The 15,965-nt window shown below is 44.3% G+C and overlaps 1 protein-coding gene across 27 annotated transcripts in view; it reads left to right on the top strand.

The window, feature by feature from the left end:
* The window catches only part of LOC146813293 (uncharacterized), a 455,769-nt gene that overhangs the window by 285,243 nt on the left and 154,561 nt on the right, over positions 1-15,965 (top strand). For 24 of the 27 annotated variants that reach the window (XM_085620134.1, XM_085620133.1, XM_085620117.1 and 21 more), the window contains one exon: positions 14,982-15,020. The exons of the other annotated variants lie outside the window; for them this stretch is intronic. In XM_085620134.1, the coding sequence (XP_085476260.1) occupies positions 14,982-15,020 (39 nt within the window). The remainder of the gene's footprint in view (positions 1-14,981; positions 15,021-15,965) is intronic. 27 annotated transcript variants of the gene reach the window in all.

Here is a 15,965-nt window from a genome sequence, read left to right as displayed (position 1 = left end):
AATACCAGGACCTTTCTGCGTAGGCATGCTTGGCTACGCATCTCGGGTTTCAAACCTGAGGTTCAAAGTTCCATCCTCAACCACCCCTTTGATGAGAAACATCTGTTTGGTCCTAATTCGATATAGGCCTCAAAAAAATGAAGAAGGACACAGACACGTCAAAATCTATGAGAGCCTTGCAGTCGCAAGCTCCCAGGCACTCCATTCGCCGTTCCCCCTTTAGAAGCAACACCAGAGGCTACTCCTCCGACAGCGCCTCCACTTCATACAAAACCCCTACCCAATCCACCTTCACTAGGGGTTATCAAAGAGGCAGTTACAGAGGTAACAATAACAAAGTCAGAGGCAAAACTAACACCTCCCGCTCTGCTTCTACCCCCACCCAGTGACTTCCCTCCACTTCCCCCAGACTATTCCACTCCAGTCGGGGGCAGACTTCACAATTTCCTTCCTGTCTGGGCTACCATCCCCTCAGACAGGTGGGTACAACAAATAATCGAATCAGGCTACTGTCTAGAGCTAACATCTACCCCCCCCCACCATTCCACCCAAACACGCCTAATGTCACAGGAACATTTGTCACTTCTAAAGCAGGATGTAATCTCCCTCTTACAAAAAGATGCAATAGAACTAGTTCCTGCCCACCAACAAAACAAGGGAGTTTACTCCCTATATTTTCTCATACCAAAAACGGACGGCTCTCTCAGGCCCATTCTGGACCTCAGACCCCTAAACCAATACATACACTCAGACCATTTTCACATGGATACACTCCAGCAGGTGCTTCCTCTGCTCTCCCAAAATGACTTCCTGAACACCATAGACCTCAAGGACGCCTATTTAAACATTTCCGTTCACACCGCTCACAGGAAGTTTCTCAGATTCGTAGTGGACGGTCACCACTACCAATTCAAAGTACTCCCCTTCGGAGTCACCACAGCCCCAAGAGTGTTTACCAAGTGCCTAGCAGTAGTGGCAGCACACCTGAGAAGACAACACATCCACGTCTTCCCATATCTAGACGACTGGCTTATAAAGGCCAGCTCATACAACCAGTGTGTACAACACACTAACGCCACGATCCAACTACTTCACGACCTGAGCTTCACAGTAAACTACACCAAATCCCATCTGCATCCCTCCCACATACAACAATACCTCGGTGCCACCATAGACACCTCAAAGGCGCTAGCCTACCCCAGCCCTGCCTGGATAGCAAGTATACAAGCTCTTCGCACCAAATTTCAACCTCAACACTAACTTCCAGCCCGAGTGTTAATGCAACTTATAGGGATGATGGCCTCTTGCGTATTCATGCAAGACTCCAGATGCGTCCTCTCCAAGAGTGCCTAGCACGCCAATGGAACCAGGCTCAAGGTCAGCTAACAGATCTGGTGTTGGTAGACGGTTGTGCCCATCACTCTCTGCAGTGGTGGACCACCAAAAACCTTTCCAAAGGGCGATCGTTCCTAGAGCCGGTTCCTCAAATAGTTCTAACAGCGGACGCATCGGTCTCCGGCTGGGGAGCGCATCTACTACATCACACCATGCAGGGCAGGTGGACACCTCAACAAAAGTTACTCCACATCAACCATCTTGGGTTACTGGCCATATTTCTAGCCCTGAAAGCCTTTCAAACACATGTCTCAGGCAAGGCTGTCTTAGTCCGCACAGACAACATCACAGCAATGTACTACATCCAAAAACAAGGCGGCACACACTCTCTGCAGCTCTCTCAGCTAGCAAAGACCATATGGAGGTGGGCCATACCTCAAACCATTTTTCCCCTAGCACAACGTGTCCCAGGAGTCCAAAACACCATTGCAGATCTGTTGAGCCGTCAAACTCAACAAATCCACGAGTAGGAAATTCATCCACAAGTTCAACCATGCTTTCAAACATGGGGGCAACCACAAATAGACCTCTTCGCCACCCACGAAAATGCCAAATGCCCAAGCTTCGCCGCCAGATATCCACACCCATTGTCCAAAGGCAATGCGATATGGATGAACTGGTCAGGCAAATTTGCGTACGCTTTTCCGTCTCTCCCACTCATTCCATTAGTGGTGCGCACACTACAGCAACACTCCCTAACTCTCATCTTAGTTGCTCCAACTTGGGCCAGACAACCGTGGTACACCACATTGCTGGAACTCTCCGTAGTTCCGCACCAAAAATTACGCCTCTCTCCACATCTCTTAACCCAGAACCATGGAGAGATCAGACACCCGGACCCAGCTCAGCTCAACCTTGCGATCTGGCTCCTGAAATCCTAGAATGTGGCTACCTATATCTTCCCCCTGACTGTATGAACGTCATTAAAGAAGCTAGACGTCCTACCACTAGAGCTTGCTACGCAGCCAAGTGGAAACGATTCGTGATTTATTGTCACAGCAATAATATCAACCCCTTTGATGTGTCTGTCCAAAACATCATAGGCTACTTACTACACCTACAAAGATGCAACCTAGCCTACACGTCTATTAGACTACACCTTGCTGCCATAGCAGTGTATCTACAAAATAGACAGCATCTATCCCTCTTTAGAGTACCTGCCATAAAAGCCTCCATGGAAGGCCTCAAACGAATAATTCCCCCTAGAATGCCACCCTCACCAGTGTGGAACCTAAACATCATTCTCACAAGACTAATGAGGCCTCCATTCGAACCTCTACATAAATGCGAGCTTCAATTTTTAACATGGAAAACAGCTTTCCTTGTAGCCATTACTTCCCTCAGAAAGGTCAGTGAAATACAAGCACTCACCATTCAAGAACCTTTTCTGCAAATGCATCATAATAAGGTTGTTCTCCACACTAATCCAAAATTCCTTCCTAAAGCCATTCCTCCCTTTCACCTCAATCACTCTGTGGAACTGCCCGTATTCTTCTCGCAGCCACAAACCATTGCAGAAAGAGCTCTGCACGCCCTAGACGTCAAAAGAGCTTTACTCTATTACATCGAGAGAACACAACCTTTTCGCAAGACCAAGCAATTATTCGTGTCTTTCTCACCACCACACAAAGGCAACCCCATCTACAAATCTGGGATAGCTAGATGGATTGTTAAATGCATACAGATTTGCTACTACAAAGCAAAACAAACGCTATCTGTTCACCCTAAAGCCCACTTACACGTAAGATAGGGGCTTCCATGGCATTTTTAGGGAACATCCCATTAGATGATATCTGCTAAGCAGCTACATGGTCTACACCGCACACTTTCACTAAACACTATTGTGTAGATGTGCAAACTAAGCAACAAGCTAGTGTGGGCCAGGCTGTCCTTAAACCACTGTTCCAAACAACTGCAACAGATACTGGTGGTCGCCGCTATGAGGGGGTACTGCTACACAATCTATGCACAGTGTGTAATCTGCAGCTCATATGCCTCGAACGGAATATGCTACTTACCAGTATGCATCTGTTCTTGGCATGTAGAGCTGCGGAGCTACACACGCCCACCCGCCTCCCCGGCTACCTTTATCTGTTCCAGTTTTATCTTATTTAGATACAGCACACATGAGCATCTTTCCTGTTTCTTACAAAGCTCCATCATTTCCCTGCTGGGGAAAAACAATCTGAGGATGGAGCCGAAGCCCATGCGCAATACTATCCAAAGGAGGAGTCACATACCTCGTGACTTCCTAAGACTTTCCAAGAGAAAAACAACTGCAACATCCGGGTCCAACACCAGATGGCGATATATGCACAGTGTGTAGATCTGCAGCTCTACGTGCCAAGAACAGATGCATACTGGTAAGTAGCATATTCCTTAAAGCCAACAGCTCAGATCCTGATGTTGCTGACATCCTGTCATTACTCTGTCACCTTCTCCATGCCAAGAACTTGGGAGTCCAGACTGTACCTATGGACACGGATGAGAATCTATGTTTGGGTAACTTTCTAGCTGCTATCAGGACTTTATTGGAGGCTGTAACAGTACGCCCCAATAATATCTGCCAGCTTGGCAGCGGTTTGTGTTTGTTTGGGTGTAACCTGTGAAATTTGAGAATTTGAGGGGCATGGGGAAGGTTTTCCACTGGTTCTGTGACCTCTCTTTGAACCGTACCCAATCCACTAAGTAAAATACTTGGCCTGGCTGTTGTTTGGAGCCTAACATCTGGTTGACTTTGTATTCCTGTTTTCATTCAATGTCTGTTGGGTCGGTTAGTGTAATCAATTGGGTCTCTGGATTGCAGACATTGAGCATAGATACATAGAACACTGGATCAACACAAAGACTAGAAAAGAGTTGTAATTTCATTGCCACTGGATTGATTATGTCGCACATAGTGAAAGGCCCTGAAAGTGGGCTTTATCTTACAATTTCCATGCAAGGTTAAATGTTTGGTTGCCAGCCAAGCTAGGTCTTCTGTTATATACTGTGTCCCTTACAGTGATTTCTATCATGATATTTCTTTAGTTGCTTCCTGAGCTTTTTCCAAATTTCTCAAGTTATTTGCAGTGTTTTACTTAAGGTCTTCTGAAGGTAAAGGTGATGTTCGGGCAATTAAAAGGGAAGTGCTGTACGATAAAATTAGTTTATACACTAGAAGGTGGAACAATCCAGGGTTGAGTATTCTGTATTGTTGTGCACAAAATCTGCCATCCACATGTTTCCTGACCAATCTTCTTCTTGCTGCAGAGCTAAACTACAGAAATATTGCCCCAAGGTTTGACTTAAACGTTTGGTCATTTAGTCTGTTTCTGGGTGATAGCTTGTAGATAAGCATCGATCTTAAGATTTTTGCAAAGATGCTGCTAGAAATAGGAAGTAAACTGCGTTCCAAAGTCAGAAATGATCACCCTGGGATGAAATGTTGGGAAGCATTTTGTGCCAACTCAGGCGCAGTCAGGAGTTTGGCGAGGGTGTGAGTTGCCCCATTTTAGTTAGATTGTGAATGACCACCAGGATCACGGGATAGCCTTTGCTTGGAAGATATTTTACCACAAAGTCTATTGAGATGGCATACCATGGTGTTGGTGGTATGGAAATAGTTTGCAGAAGGCAGGCCGGTCTCTGGTGGCCAGATTTGACTTGAGCACAGATTTAAAAAGTGTCTATATTCCTTTCTTCATCGGCTCTCACAGTTGGCTACCAGAAATTCCATAGAATAAGCAACGTGGTCTTCTGTACCCTCAAATGAGCAGCAAAATCTCAATTGTGTGACTATTGAATTGTGTGTTCTTGAAGGTCAGGGCATGTATATGTCAGTACATTGCTAAAGCAAACCTCCCTTCTCATGTCCTGTTGGATCTTTTATTGCAACCATTCTTGCACCTTCAATTAGTTTATTTGTATTCGTAAGATATTGAACAATTCCATGGAGTTAGTGATTATAGCCAGTTCTTCAGACTGTTTAGGCTTCAATTGTCGAATCAGAGGTGGTTCTGACTCAGTAATCTATTCTTATGGGTAATAATCTCTTGCTAAGGCATCTGATATGGGATGTCATACGTAGGGCTAGGAGTCATAAATAGATTAAGAGAGCAGGAGGGGAGGGTAGGGGGAAGAGTAGCGTAAGGGAGGGGGGATTAGTAGGAGAAGGTGGAGGGGAAAGAATTGGAGGATAGTAAAGGGGACATGACGTGGTCGCAGCGCCTGAGATCAGTGTCAGAGGTAGGAATTAAGGACCCCAGTATTAGTTGAGGAGGAACAATTTAAGTTATTTTTTGAAGTTGAAGTAGGAGGGGTTACAACGTAGGTCTTTAGGCAGGGAGTTCCAGATGGAGGAAGCGTTACCGGTGAAGGAGCGGACTTGAGTGCTTTTCTTCTTAAACAGGGGGTGATAAGAGTGAGAGCGTTCATGTTCCTCGTCAGTCGTGCGCAGCCTGCTTTGTGGAATGTACCTGAGAGGTAACTTGGGGTTTTATGGTGAAGGGCTTTGTGCGTGATACATGCGATCTTATAGGTGGATCTGCCTTTGATTGGTAACCATTTGAGGGTTTTCAGGGCGGGGGAGATGTGATCGAAACGTTTGTAGTCAGAGATAAGTCTAGCTGCTAGGTTGAGTACAGATTTGAGTGGAGCGAGGTGGACTTTAGGTGTTCCAGCGAGGATAGCGTTGACATAGTCGATACTCGACAGGACCAGCGATTGGACTACAGTTTTAAAGTCATCAGCCGGGATGAAGGTCTTAATTTTCTTGAGATGACGGAGAGTGAAGAGTGTTCCTTTGGCTGCGGTTTTTATGTGGGGGGTGAGGGTAAGGGTATTGTCAATGGTGATGCCTAGAGACTTAACTGAATTAGAAGTGGTGAGAGAGCAGTTGAGCGCATTAAGATCAGAGATCCATTCTTGTATGGGAAGTGGGTTGTTTTTAGGTGCGAAGAGAAGGATTTCAGTTTTTTTAGGGTTGAGTTTGAGATGATTATGGTTGAACCATAATTGGATCTTGGTCTGGGTGTCATTTAGGTGAAGGATATCGGAGTGGGATTTAATCTTATAGTAAAGTTGTGTGTCGTCGGCATAAAGGTGGTAATTGATTCCTGCTTGTTTCAGAATGAGGGTGAGTGGTTCCATGAAGAGGTTGAAGAGAGCAGAAGAGAGAATGGATCCCTGGGGGACACCGAGAGAGATTGGAGTGGGGTTGGAGAGGCAGTTCTCAATTTTGATTTGTTGGGTTCTGTGTTGGAGAAAGGAGGTGAACCAGTTGAGGACAAGGCCATTAAGGTCAAAGCGGACTTTGAGAGTGTTTAGTAAGGCAGAGTGGTTAACCATATCAAAGGCAGCAGATAGGTCGAGGAGAATGAGAAGGCATCATTCACCTTTGTCGAGTGAATGTGAATGATGAATGTCGTCCACTATATTGAGTATGGCAGATTCTGTGCTGCAACCTTTTCTAAAGCCAGATTGGAGTGAGTCAAAGAGGTCAAAAGTAGTGATGTGATTATCAAGTTGGAGCAGGGCACATTTTTCAAGGACTTTGGAGAGAAGAGGGAGGTTAGAGATGGGTCGGAGGTTATTTGGGTCATTGGCATCTGCGTTACGATTTTTGGGAATGGGTGTGATTTTACCAAGTTGGAGGGAGGCAGGAACTCACCCTGTGGCCAGGGAGGAGTTAATAATGGTGGTCCAGAAAGGGGCAATGATATGTTTTAGGTCTTGGACAAGGTTCGGGGGCAGAAGGTCTTTGGTGTGGGAGGATGGTTTTAGCTTAGCGATGATGTTGTAGACTTCATGTTCGGTGACAGGGTGAAAATTATGCCAGGAGGTATTTTTTTAGTTGCTGAGGGAGAGAAGAGTTGGGTTTAGGAGGGAGGGAACCGGACGAGAGATGCGCAGGGACAGGTGGAGGATTTGAAGGGGAAGGAGATTCGGGAGAAATGTAATACCAAAGTAGTGTGTTAGGAGAAAGCGGATTTAAGATGAAGGATTGGTCTATTTTGGTGATCTTAACAGAGAATAACTTTGCAATTTCTTTGCATTTCTCAATAGAGGCCGTCAACTTTTGGGGGGCAGATGATGTTTGATTTTTGACGATGTTGAAAAGTTCTCTAGGTCTATTTTTGGCCCTATCAAGCTGAGTGCGGAAGAAGGTGGACTTTTCATTGAGGATGTGTTTTTTGTAGTTGGACCTAGCAGATTGGAGGAGGGCTAGATGGGAGGGAATGGGTGTTGCCTCCAAGTTCTTTCAGAATGTCTAAGGGAGCGTCTTTCGTTGTTGAGATCAGGGTTGAACCAGTATTTGGAAGGTATGTTTCTTTGGGTTTTAAGTTTGGAGGGGGCCACTTGGTCTAGGACCTTGTTAACTGATTTATTATAGTGTTCGGTGAGGGTGTTGGCATTTTGGGAGAGGGGAGCTAGCAGGAGTTGGGTTTTGATTTTCTTTTCAAGTTCACCGGGTGGGATAAGATGAAGGTTTCTGGTCAGTTTCTTGTGTTTGATGCTTTTGGCGTGGATGGGGTTGGGGGGCAGTAGTATTGATCTTGTAGAGGATGAGATGATGGTCAGACCAGTCGATGGGGATGATGCTGGAAAGGGAGGCCAAATCATGATTAGTGATGATGGCATCAAGAGTGGCCACTTTGGAGTGAGTTGGAGAGTGTCATATTTGTTTAAGGTCACTGATCTTCAGAAGATTCAAGAGGAGATTGGTTGCAGGGTCTTTGATGTAATTCCAGTGGTGGTTGAAGTCTCCAAGGAAGAGATTTTTAGAGTTGGAAAGTGAGGATTGGGTGAGGAAGTTGGAAAATTCCTCTGCGAAAGGAAGGAATTCGCCAGGAGGTTGGTAGTTATTATGTAGGCGAATAGAAGGGGCGCCCTGCATTATAAGTTCTGCACCGAGGTACTCAAAGGTGATTGGGTCGGTGTTCTTAACAAGCGAAAGTTGAAGTTGGTTTTTAAAGATGATAGCTAGACCTCCTCCAATTCTATCTAGTCTATCTTTTCTGAGTATGGAGTAACCAGGGGGGGGGGGAAGAGTAGGTCAAGGATGGATGTAGAGTGGTCGTTAAGCTCAATTTCTGTAAGGAAGGCGTTGCCAATATCATCACTGAGGATGGATTCAGCTATTTCTGTCACGTGTCGGACAGCTGAGCGGCAGTTAACTAGCATGCATGCAAAGGGTTTCTGGGGGAGGGGAGGGAAGGGTTGGATGGCAGAGAGTTGTGGTGGGGGTCTGCGGGAGATGGGGGAGGAAGGGATTCTGCTCGTCCCCAGGATCACAGGGATGGTGGAGTGGGGAGGGCATGGTTGGATAGCAGTAAGTTGTGATGGGGGTCTAGGGTAGGTGGGGGAGGAAGGGATTCTGCTCATCCCCAGGATCACAGGAATGGTAGAGAGGGGGGTCGATTGGATAGTTAGGGAGGTAAGAGTTACAGGGGTCGGGGAGGTCAGAGGGGGAGAAGTGGTACGTGGCACGGGGGGCCTATGGGAACAGTTGCAGCAGGGGACAGTTCTCCAATGTTGGAGTTTGGAGGGGTTTGGTGAGTCAAGACTTGGAGACTTCACGTGATTTTGGCGGATTTCAGAGGAGAGGGAGTTATAATCTTTCCTGAGTTGAGAAAGTTCAGATGACAAGTTCAGAACATTCCTGAGCTGGGAGAGTTCAGAAGACAAGGATAGTACCTATCCCACTGCATGATGTAAATAGGTAGGTTCCTAAACAGAGGGTAGTTTTGCAACAGGGTGACGCAGAACAGGGGCTTACACAAATCATGCATGCAGTTGAGTGAGAGCTGCTTTATTGTCTGAGGTCCACTTAAAAGACATGATTTACACAGCAGATGGGTCATGGGATATACGGTGGAGGAAAAGGACCTGATTTAGATGTTGTTGGCATGGATATTCCATCGCAATGGAGATGTATTATCCATACTTCTAGGACTGTGCTCCTCCGGCCATAGTTATATATGGGTGGACATTTCTTTTAATCCCGGTGGAAACTAATTTTTCTCCGCTGTGATTAAAACCTTCAACAGCCCTATGGAGAAAGGCTCATCGTAGGCAGACCTTTAACTCCTCCCACCTAATTTAGATGGCCGCATCAGAGGTTAGTTTTCACTGCCTGTCACCACCAGGAATATTCTGGTGGAAATAGGCACAGAAAGCTTCTAAATGCTCCCCCTACCATGTGAGATAATTCATAGTGTGATAGGAGCATTCTCTGTTATAGTTTAAAAAAAATCCTGCTTCAGCATTTTCTTTTCGAAAATAACAAAGAAAACAGTTTGATGGATGGCTCTGTCAATTTTAAGGAGCCATGCTCCAAACTTTAAAAAGCATTGAAAGATTCCTGCCAATGCATTAGAAATTACTTGGCGGTCATTGCTAAATTCGGCGGGCAAAGTAGTCTTCGTCTGGTGGATGTTAAATCCTCTGCCAGACCAGCGGATATTAATCTGTCCCAAAATTATAAATTGGGCCCAAAGTCTCTAATGAAAAGTTTGTGAATACTAAAATGCTTTGCAAACCCTTTGCTAATTTGTGAAGGTCATTGTACTATCGCTTTCACCTTGTTATCATTCATTCAGATTGCATTTGTACTGATGACATAGCCTAAAAATCCATCTGATTTACATGAATGAGTAAGTTTTCTAATTTTGCTAAGAGACCATTTATTTCTAATATCTCAACTAGCAGTTCCACATGATCCACGCGTGCCTGCATGGACTTGGAATAAATATGGATATCGTTTATAAAGATGATACAGAAGACGTCTAAATAGCCTCTTAGAGATCCAATTTCTTGAATATGAATGCTCTCTTAATTTGATCCAGATATACTGGTATCAAAAGCAATGAGTAACGATTTTTTACTGTTACTCTGCTTATTGATCTGTAATTAATACAAATTTGCAGTTCTACTCTATTCTTGGATACAAAGAAAAGAGGAGAGGAAAAGGGTGACTGAGAGGGCCAGATGTAGCAAGTGGCTATGTTCTGCTTAAGATAGGTCTTTAGATGTGGGTTTTAGGTTGGCTCACCAGGGTATATCCGACTTTAGGGTACCGTGCCCTGGTAATAAATCTATGTTGCAGTCGTAATTGCGATGTTGGAGAAGTTCACTGATCTTTCGCTTATCATAAACACCCTGATAATCTGCATAACATTTTGGTAGGGTTACAACACAACACACCTGAGCATGCTCACTTACATAAGTCATTTTGGTGGACCTTCAGTTTCTTTAGACAAAGCAATATCAGGGAAGCAATTTTTGTTACAGAAGTTTATGTATAACTGAACCTATGAGCGTATGGCCCAATATAGCAAAGTTTTATGTAATGTTAACGATGGTGTCCCTCAGCTGAGTTTAAATTGTGGTACATCAATAAGGTCAAATCAGATGCGTTTGAGAAATTTCATACCTACTTTTAAAAGCATGTTTTCAGTATGGTAGTGCACAGATCTTGACATTAGGGCAAAGCCATCACTGCCTTAACAGGCTCAGAAATATCTTTCTTAAAACAGAGAATTTATGGGTTTTAGTCAGGCATATTCTTCATCTATAGAGTGTCCTGTGACTCCAGAATCCAATAAGGCAGGAACCTTCACTTGTCTGCCAGTATTTAAAATGAAGACAGCTATAATAGTCAAACGTGACACAGAGCTCTGTTGGGTATTGGCCAAATAGGCCCAAGATGCAGGAAGCAATAATCTTGGACAGGGGACTTATGATAAGTCTGAGAGAAGTTGTTTACTGAATCTGGTCCATCATTGGGCCTGCTCGTTATCACTATAGCCTGATTCTTTATTGTTGCTTTAATTTCTGCTCCCTTACCTCTTGCTCTACAATCCCTAATAAAATGACTGCAACGACTACAATACATGCAGAGCTTAAGCTTCCCTCTCTTTTCCCTCTTTTCAAGTGACAGAGGTCCTCTTATACTGTTCACTTGCATAGATCCTACTACGTTTGATTTATTTGCATCATCAGTTAGATGTTTGCTAGGTCAAACAATAATATTACACTTACAGTTTCTTCTCTTAGAATCAATGATCTGGTTCTGCAGTCAGTTCTATCAATTCTTCTCAAAAACATCATAAAGGTTTCTACCTGAGCCACAGCATGTTTTTTTCTCCTCTGAGACCTTGATAAAAGAAGGATGCTCGCTTTTCAACTGGCCACAATATGTCTGCTGAAGTTGGGTACGTGCGTTAGTAGGTCTTGAGTTCCTTTTCTCAGAGTCAGTAACTCTTTATTCAGAGACAAGGAATGAGTTTTCCTATCAAATAACCTTTACATTTCACATCAAAAAATTCTTGAATATGTACAAGATTAGATCATTCTTTTCGATGAAGGGTATTGACCAGCTACCATCTGTTAAGACTCTGGCACTAATCTGTGATCTTTATCTGGGAGGAGCGACGCACACATGCCAAGAGATTTATCTGTCTTCACGACCTCCCTGGACCAGCCTAGCATAACTACACATTAGCCGTTACAAGGAATGTAGGGAAAAGTGGGTAAGAAAACAAGGAGAAGAAAGAAGAGCGAAGAGTGCTAAGTCCTGCTATTCCTAAGTGGAGAATGAGGTATTGTCTCCTTTGGGACTTGCGAGTGCTTGTTGTCACTGCAATTTATAAAAATACGTTAACACCTGAGCCCCTGTGGAGTGAGTCCCACAGCCACCTATTCTTGACCAACTATTCCTATTTGTTGACCTAACTTCCAATCCCCCCCTTTACCGCATTAATTTCTGTGTCGATGTTGGATCGGGTACTCGGTTTGTTCTGAAAGAGATCACAAAACAATTAAGAACTTGCACTACTCTCCCTTAAAAGCCAAATTAGATGTTCCCCTTTTCCTCACACTGCGATCCCAGACACCCGTTCTCTCTTTGAGGGGTTTTTAACTGCAATCCTTAGTGTTACGTCACATTTTAAGTTTCAGGCAGTTCCTGGACAGCTTGCACACTGAACTATAACATCACACGGTACTGTGACCCTGCTTGCAGTGGAATACTTGTGTTCTACAACTGTTCTGTAGTTTGCTAGTTTCCTCTATGGCTCACTTGACTTTTAATCCTTATCCATGTCTTTTCGTTCTACAGGGCTCCTGGACTCTCTGATCCCTTTGGAGCAATTTGACAGTAAATTAAAATCTTCTAATCAAATGAGCATGCTAATAAGCGTCTGCGCCGTACCTTCTGCAAGTGACTACAAGTTCCTACTGTAGTGTCTGGAGGGATTTAGGGTGCCCTCATCTAGATGTCTGCTGTGTCTGCTGACTGCATGGTTCCTTCCCAAAGGAGAGAAAATAAAGCTTGTCTTGGTTTGCTTGTTGGGAAACGTGGCTGTTTTGCATTGGAAATGTAATTTACTTTGGTTGATAAAGATTGTGAATTCCTCGTGGCCAGCTACATTTATTTGTGGTGGCTGAACCACGTGAATCGGAACTAAGAGTTACACAAGAGAGTGTGCAGAGTAGAATTAGGCAGCGGCCCCCACGTAGGGTAGAAGAGTGTCCTGAATTTGGTGAAGGGGGAGTTTAATTCCCTGACTCAGGAAGCAGAGGAGGTTGGTTCCAGGGTTTTAGGGTAACTCCTCTATCAGATTTTGCCTTCCCCTTTTGTGACAACCCTGCTACTGTATGCACAGTACCCACACATTTTCTTGGTTCTCCTGTCTGGAGGCTTGGTCCTCTTATTGCAAGGCTGTAATTATTTCTAAAATAGTGGTTAAAACCCTGTTGGTGTTCATTACTCAGGTTAGTCGTAACTAGGTTTTGGCTATCTGTCAGGTTCCTATTAAGACAGGTTTCAACCAGTAGAGGTAATGGATGCTCTAACCTGTCGTCCACTGACCCAGTAGGAGCAATGAACAAAAATATTGTCACCTCTGCCCAGCTGCTTTATCTAGGATGGATGCTCATGGGCTCTAAATCCCAAAAGAACACAGAGGGTTTGGGGGAAGAAATAGGGCTGTGTGTGACTTGTGCAATAGAGCATTGCCTCAACTCTGTCCGTCTTTGGTGGGCCTCTGGCTCTATGCCAGGTAACCATCGGAAGAGCCCTCTCTTCCAGTTTAATCTTTCTCAATTGTCTGCAACAAAAAGTGGCCTTGTCAGAACAGCCCCACAGACTCTAAAATGCAACAGCTGTACAATCTAATAGCACTACTTCAACATTCTCATTGAGCTCACCTTTTAAATAGTTTTCTCATTGATTCAAGGTTACCTCAATGTCCCTTTGAATTGAGGGTTCTGAGTTTGTGAATTATTAAGATTTTCAAACATTTTTCCACTCAAGTTCGCTGCTCTATACTGCGGCTTTCTCTCACACTGTCTTTGTGACTGCAATGACTACAATACATGCAGAGCTTAACCTTCCTTCTCTTTTCCCTCTTTTCAAGTAACAGAGGTCCTCTTATACTGTTCATTTGCATAGATCCTACTCCGTTTGATTTATTTGCATCATCAGTTAGATGTTTGCTAGGTCAAACAATAATATTACACTTACAGTTTCTTCTCTTAGAATCAATGATCTGGTTGTGCAGTCAGTTCTATCAATTCTTCTCAAAAACATCATAAAGGTTTCTACCTGAGCCACAGCATGTTTTTTTCTCCTCTGAGACCTTGATAAACGAAGGATGCTCGCTTTTCAACTGGCCACAATAAGTCTGCTGAAGTTCGGTACGTGCGTTAGTAGGTCTTGAGATCCTTTTCTCAGAGTCAGTAACTCTTTATTCAGAGACAAGGAATGAGTTTTCCTATCAAATAACCTTAACAATTCACATCAAAAAATTCTTGAATATGTACAAGATTAGATCATTCTTTTCGATTAAGGGTATTGACCAACTACCATCTGTTAAGACTCTGGCACTAATCTGTGATCTTTATCTGGGAGGAGCGACGCACACATGCCGAGAGATTTATCTGTCTTCACCACCTCCCTGGACCAGCCTAGCATAACTACACATAACCTGTTACAAGGAATGTAGGGAAAAGTGGGTAAGAAAACAAGGAGAAGAAAGAAGAGCGAAGAGTGCTAAGTCCTGCTATTCCTAAGTGGAGAATGAGGTATTGTCTCCTTTGGGACTTGCGAGTGCTTGTTGTCACTGCAATTTATAAAAATACGTTAACACCTGAGCCCCTGTGGAGTGAGTCCCACAGCCACCTATTCTTGACCAACTATTCCTATTTGTTGACCTAACTTCCAATCCCCCCCTTTACCGCATTAATTTCTGTGTCGATGTTGGATCGGGTACTCGGTTTGTTCTGAAAGAGATCACAAAACAATTAAGAACTTGCACTACTCTCCCTTAAAAGCCAAATTAGATGTTCCCCTTTTCCTCACACTGCGATCCCAGACACTCGTTCTCTCTTTGAGGGGTTTTTAACTACAATCCTTAGTGTTATGTCACATTTTAAGTTTCAGGCAGTTCCTGGACAGCTTGCACAATGAACTATAACATCACACGGTACTGTGACCCTGCTTGCAGTGGAATTCTTGTGTTCTACAACTGTTCTGTAGTTTGCTAGTTTCCTCTATGGCTCACTTAACTTTTAATCCTTAACCATGTCTTTTCGTTCTACAGGGCTCCAGGACTCTCTGATCCCTTCGGACCAAGTTGACGGTAAATTAAAATCTTCTAATCAAATGAGCATGCAAATAAGCGTCTGCGCCGTACCTTCTGCAAGTGGCTACAAGTTCCTATTGTAGTGTCTGGAGGGATTTAAGAGGCCCTCATCTAGATGTCTGCTGTGTCTGCTGACTGCATGGTTCCTTCCCAAAGGAGAGAAAATAAAGCTTGTCTTGGTTTGCTTGTTGGGAAACGTGACTGTTTTGCATTGGAAATGTAATGTTCGAGGCATGTGGGCTGCTGAATTCATATCTGTGCATAGATCGCCGCCTAGTGTTGGGTCCGGATGTTTGCACGTTGTTGTCCTGGAAGAGTCTTCGAAGTATTCTGAGATAGGTGACTCCTCCCCTGGACCACAGTGCGCATGGGCATCCTCTCCATCCTCAGATTATTTTTTTCCGCCATTGGGTTCGGATGTGCTTATCTTGACTCAAGTTAGGAAAATTTAGTTTCAGGCCAAAAGGCCTTTAGTTTTCGTCGGTACTGTTCCCGATCGGTATCGACAGCTTACTTGCTAGTTTAGCAACCTTGTCAAATTTTTTCGGATCCGTTTCATCCGACCATCGACCTTACATCGACGATGGAATCGAGGACCCCATTCAAACGGTGTCCTGTTTGCCACGCAAAATATCCACATATCGACGTCCACCCGGTGTGCAACAAATGCCTCTCTCCGGATCACGACGAATTGAAATTTATGGCCTGTGCCCGATTCAGATCCAAGAAGACTCTCCAGAATCGACGAGCTGCGAGATTAGAAGCGCAGCAATCGGCACCGGCCCCGACCAACATCTTCAGCACCGAGGACGAAGATGTTGAAAGCGTGGAAAACATAAACTCCAGCCCCGCTTCCGAACACGATTCCCAATCGGAAGACGCAGATGAAGAGCTTTTTCACAGGGAAGAAGCCGACGATGAGGTAGGGGACTACGATGAGGC

The sequence above is a fragment of the Triturus cristatus genome, chromosome 7, assembly GCF_964204655.1.
Source record: "Triturus cristatus chromosome 7, aTriCri1.1, whole genome shotgun sequence".
In the NCBI taxonomy this organism is placed as follows: domain Eukaryota; kingdom Metazoa; phylum Chordata; class Amphibia; order Caudata; family Salamandridae; genus Triturus; species Triturus cristatus.
Note: the sequence above shows the minus strand (reverse complement) of the source record. Positions and strands in the feature narration are given on the sequence as shown.